The following is a 6022-nucleotide window of genomic DNA, read 5'->3' as shown; positions in this document are numbered from 1 at the left end:
CCTGACTCTGAGCCCCGCCTGCCTGACCCACTCTGCCTGTCCTGACTCTGAACCCGCCTGCCTGACCACTTCTGCCTTCCTGACTCTGAGCCCGCCTGCCTGACCACTCTGCCTGCCCCTGACTCTGGCCCGCCTGCCTGACCACTCTGCTGCCCCTGACCTCTGAGCCCGCCTGCCTGACCACTCTGCCTGCCCCTGACCTCGAGCCTGCCTGCCGCCCTGTACCGTTCTGGACTCTGCCTGGCTATGAACTCTTGCCTGTCCCCGACCTGCCTTTTGTCTATCCCTTGGATTATAATATATACCAGAGCTCAAACCATCTGCCTCCTGTGTCTGCATCTGGGTCTCGCTTTATGTCGTTATAGGTATGGATCTCGTCACGGTATCTCTGTGCATTCAAATTGCCATCGATAAAATGCAATGTGTTTCATTGTCCGTAGCTTATGCCTGCCCATACCAATACCCCCCGCCACCATGGGGTGTACGGTAATGCCCTTTGTATTGTGATAGTACACTAGTGGTTTGACAGTCATGTTGGTGTACGGTAATGCCCTTTGTTATTGTGTAGTACACTAGTGGTTTGACAGTCATGTTGGTGTACAGTAATGCCCTTTGTATTGTGATAGTACACTAGTGGTTTGGGCTTCTGGTGAGAGTTACATTGTTGAGGCAAATTCAAACCCATATCAGTAACTTGGATATAACACTTGATATATGGTTCTCACGTATGTTTATTACTCAACAGTTAATACCAGAAGATGTAAGCTACAGTATGTATGAACTATATTCAATTCAATTCAATTTCAATTCAATTGACTTTATTGCACATGGCAAGTTATTATTACTTACATTGTCAAAGTATACATATCGAAAAATGTAAATAAATATATATGTATATATTATACCAAATATATATATATTTATATATAAATAAATGGTGGGACTAACAGTAATAATAATAGTAGTAGTGGACATGGATTACCATTAATAACAGCTTACAAAACAATATTAATCAGAACAACAATACATTAAAGCAACAGTAGTAGACCAGTGTCAACATGACTGAGAAGACACATGACCTGGTACGAAAGACAAACAAAACTAAGCTAAATGGGAAATATTATCAACATTACTTTGCATTTTTCACTGGCTGTCCCTCAGGCTGTGGCAGGAGGACACATATTTGGCTGCCAAAACTGCACATTTTGGCTTTTCACCCAACAAATATTTGAATTTTTCTTCATCTTTTATAGTTTCAAATTCTTTGTATTGATTATAATTTTGGAAAGAAATATGCTCTTAGGTCTGAGTATTTGTCACAGTGTAGTAGGAAATGCACTTCTGTCTCTACCTCTCCCCTGGAGCAGAGTGAGCACAGCCTGTCCTCTCCTGGGCAGCCAGGTTTGTCTGTGACGACCGGTTCTTATAGCCAGACTGTGCTCACGGTCTGTACCTAGTCAAGTGTTTCCTCAGTTTTCTATCAGTCACAGTGGTCAGATAGTCTGCCACCATGTACTGTCTGTTTAGAGCCAAATAAAATCCCTCTCCGAGCTGGGCATCTCCGGCGCGGCCCATGCTTGGATTGCGTCCTACCTGACAGGTGCTCCTACCAGGTGGCGTGGCGAGAATCTGTCTCCGCACCACGTGCTCTCACCACTGGTGTCCCCCAGGGCTCTGTTCTAGGCCCTCTCCTATTCTCGCTATACACCAAGTCACTTGGCGGTTTAGAGCGACTTAGAGCGACGGTTTAGAGCGACGGTTTAGAGTTTAGAGCGATAGCAGGTTAAGAGGTTTTAGCTACTATCACCACCATCCTTTAATCCTACCATATACAGTCCTGTATGTCTCTAATCTCATTTCATTAACAGTGCAGTAGGAGATGGGATGTACTGTAAACTAAAAATAACTGAAATATGCTGCAATGGATGTATCACATGCTTTCTATCAAAATAAAACCTATGAGCACTTGAAGCCAACAGTTAGCAGGACAACAGTGGTTTAGTTAAGCAATAGGAAGTGTGGTATATGGCCAACGCGGAGTGCTTGCACACAGCACTTAGCCATTGTGATATGTTGGCCATATACTACTAAAACCTGAGGTGCCTTATTGCTATTATAAACTGGTTACCAACGTAATTAGAGTAGTTTTGTCATACCTGTGATACAGTCTGATATACCACGGCTGTCAGCCAATCAGCATTCAGGGCTCGAACCAGCCAGTTTATAATATGGCTTATACTACAGGGATAATAGGAGATGTAGGATATCTGAAAAGGCTTCCTGTGGATTGCTAAAAAGATAAAGAGATATTAAAACAAATATTTCTTACCTTGTCTAGTTTAGCTTCAATCTCTACCACCTCCGTCTCCACTTCATCAATGTTTGCCCTGCAAGATAAAAAACAGGACTTTGTTAGTACAGTAACATTGCATGTATCGTATTTTTTTCCGCTATATATACACACACACCACATATTTCCCAGGTCCTTGGAAAGAGTGGGGAGGTTACATAAATCTTAGACTGGCAGTGAGGTTCTTGGATCCGGACACAGACATGTTCAAGCCGAGACATACAGGCTGGTTTGGGAGTACTCTGGGGAGTGTTACCTGGCTAAATGAAAGAGAGATGCTGGCTGGGAACAATTGAACTCAGACATAAGAGTGACTGGATGTTCTGTAGAGCTGTGGTACAGTCGCACCCCACAAAACCCTCATCTAGCCACCACCACACCCTAGAGCATATGGGACCTCTACCTCTGCCATGCTGTGAAGGAGTGCCCTATCCTAGCCACAGCCCACTCCTAGCCCACACCACTGTTTATACATGCTTCAGCTGTGCGTGTGCACTGGGGCAGCTTCCTCAGACGGCTTGGAGACCACATCACAGTGTGAGATGACTGATATAGGGAGGGATCAGGGAGGAGGGATGTAATGTAATCACAACAGCTCAGTGAAACAGATCTACATTATATCTGCTGCTTTCTCACTGTCTGCCCTGTGGGACTGGGAAGGTTTTACTTGACTGGAGTCAGTCAGTGTAAATCAGAAAACACATCATAGCTTATTCTTCCCTCTTAGCTCTCTGTGTATGTATCTCCATATTAGCAGCGAGCAGCATTAAGTCCCTAGCACGTTTTCCATTAGAACAAGAGGAGACAGAGAGAGCACTGCAGATCTCTCTCTCTCTGTGATGAAAGTAACTGTGTCATATATCGGCCATGAGTCGCTGCCAGGCCTGCTCCATCTCTCTCCCTTTCTTCCCCTGTCTTTCTCTCACCCCATCTTTTTTTCCCTCTCCTCTCTCCCTCCTCCTCCCCCTCCTCCTCCTCCTCCTCCTCCTCCTCCTTCTCCCCCTAGATTAGGCCGGTTGGCTGACTCAGACTACAGCATGCGAGTCTCAAGGCTCAGGGGGAAATACTGTACGATGCCACGTGCTCTTGTCTTCCTCTCTGATCCTACAGCCACGTGCTCATGTCTTCCACTGTCTTCCTCTCTGCTCCTACAGCCACGTGCTCATGTCCTCCACTGTCTTGCTCTCTGCTCCTACAGCTATGTGCTCTTGTCTTCCACTGTCTTCCTCTCTGCTCCTACAGCCATGTGCTCTTGTCTTCCTCTCTGTTCCTAAGCAGCCGTGCTCTTGTCTTCCACTGTCTTCTCTCTGCTCCTACAGCCATGTTGCTCTTGTCTCCACTGTCTTCCTCTCTGCTCCTACAGCCACGCGCTCTTGTCTTCTCTCTGCTCCTACAGCCACGCGCTCTTATCTTCCTCTATGCTCCTACAGCCATGTGCTCTTGTCTTCCACTGTCTTCCTCTCTGCTCCTACAGCCATGTGCTCTTGTCTTCCTCTCTGCTCCTACAGCCATGTGCTCTTGTCTTCCACTGTCTTCCTCTCTGCTCCTACAGCCACGTGCTCTTGTCTTTCCACTGTCTTCCTCTCTGCTCCTACAGCCACGTGCTCTTGTCTTCCTCTCTGCTCCTACAGCCACGTGCTCTTGTCTTCCACGTCTTCCTCTCTGCTCCTACAGCCATGTGCTCTTGTCTTCCTCTCGCTCCTACAGCCATGTGCTCTTGTCTTCCACTGTCTTTCCTCTCTGCTCCTCTCCTACTGCATGATTCCCCTGTTTAATGACCTAAACTGATTCCCTGTTAATGACCTAAACTGATTCCCCTGTTAATAACTAAACTGATTCCCCTGTTAATAACCTAAACTGACCTAAACTGATTCCCCTGTTAATAACCTAAACTGATTCCCCTGTTAATAACCTAAACTGATTCCCCTGTTAATGACCTAAACTGATTCCCCTTCGAGACGTTTAGGCTTACTGACCACACCCACCAGTAATCCTACTGCAAGTAACTGATAATGTTTTCATAGCTGATGTCAGTTTTGCACAGCCATGTTAATACATGGTAACACCTGGATCCCAGGCATCCTCAGCTCCGCTTTGTGGAGCTATATTTTGCTCATGCCTCTGAGAGCATGACAGTTAGTACCCTTGTAATGTCATGGTTCTTTTACTCTCCCATGTGTCTGCAATGCGTGATGCTTAAACGGTGACACATTTAAAAAAAAACATTTGCAGTTTATTCTCTTATTCTTTCTGAAGTTTCTTAAAGACTTGTTCTTCTTGTGACTGAGCATATGTATGGTAAACACTCTTCCTAGTTCCTACAGTATGACTTTTTCTAATCAATAATGTTGTTATTAAATAACTATTGTTATTGGCAATAAAGGACAACAGTGAAGCATAGACAAGCATAGACAAGCTAGGTTGGACAGGGCTTTAGTTCAAAAACGTCCTGTATCGCAGGTGCAGCGCATCTTCCCTCCTGTCCATAGCAGAGAACTAGAGTGGACCCCTGCAGGCAACACATCTCTCCTCTGCAGTAGCCTAGCAGAGCTAACATGGAGTGGACCCCTGCAGCTGTTAGCCTTCCAGATGTGTCTCTTTTGTGGTCGAGGGCTGGCTTGAGGGACAGCTGCTCCTCCTGGCCCCCAGGCCCTTCACGCCCATCGCCCCGTCTCACTGCACATGACTTCCATAATGGATGCGCACAGCGTCCCTAGGCTCATCACCATGGTAACCATCCCTGAAGTGGGCCGCAGCAGTCACAGGTTATATGACACAACATGGTGTTCCAGCCTCGACTACTTCCTGTGCTGAGTAGCCTTTAATCAATGGACCACTGCTGTTAGTAACTAATCAATACACCTTTACTGCCACTCAATAACAATAAACATGTCTATAGTTCTCTCACTCACACCACCAGGAAGTGCTATGTCCACCACATTGATGTATATGACTCAACACCGTGTTAAAGGTGTGTACTGATGTCTGGTGAAATATGAATGGAATAGGGCTGTCCCCGACTAAAAAGAATGTTGGTTGACCGAGAGTCATCTGTTCTTTCCACCAACCGAGTGGTCGAAATCTTAAAATGTGTACTTTTCCATATGTAGACACACCCTATGTTTGAATAAAATCAACTATATGTAGGCTACTGAGCTTGTCTGATGCTTTAACCACTGAGATTAAAAATGAACACACACAAATTACTAAAGAGGGAGCCAGAGATCAATATTTAAAATTGTTTTTAACTAGGCAAGTCGGTTAAAAACAAATTCTTATTTACAATGGCGGCCTACTACGGCCGACGCTGGGCCAATTGTGCACTGCCGTATGGGACTCCCAATCACGGCCGGATGTGATACAGCCTGGAATCAAACCAGGGACTGTAGTGACGCCTCTTGCACTGAGATGCAGTGCCTTAGACCGCTGCACCACTCGGGAGCCCAACCAGAAGAAAATAACCTGTTCCTGATCGAGTAATGAGCTGGTGGACTGGTACCTGGTGGCCTGCCCTGTGTGAGTAATGAGCTGGTGGACTGGTACCTGGTGACCTGCCCTGTGTGAGTAATGAGATGGTGGACTGGTACCTGGTGGCCTGCCCTGTGTGAGTAATGAGCTGGTGGACTGGTACCTGGTGGCCTGCCCTGTGTGAGTAATGAGCTGGTGGACTGG

The 6022-nt window shown here is 46.1% G+C and overlaps 1 protein-coding gene across 1 annotated transcript in view; it reads right to left on the bottom strand.

The window, feature by feature from the left end:
* Nucleotides 1-6022, bottom strand: part of LOC111966730 (arf-GAP with coiled-coil, ANK repeat and PH domain-containing protein 3-like) — a 91492-nt gene that overhangs the window by 42018 nt on the left and 43452 nt on the right. The window contains exon 2 of the mRNA XM_023991616.1: nt 2330-2387. Coding sequence (XP_023847384.1) covers nt 2330-2387 — 58 coding nt within the window. The remainder of the gene's footprint in view (nt 1-2329; nt 2388-6022) is intronic.

This window comes from Salvelinus sp. IW2-2015, linkage group LG7, assembly GCF_002910315.2.
Source record: "Salvelinus sp. IW2-2015 linkage group LG7, ASM291031v2, whole genome shotgun sequence".
NCBI lineage: Eukaryota > Metazoa > Chordata > Actinopteri > Salmoniformes > Salmonidae > Salvelinus > Salvelinus sp. IW2-2015.
This window is presented reverse-complemented; position numbering and strand designations above follow the sequence as displayed.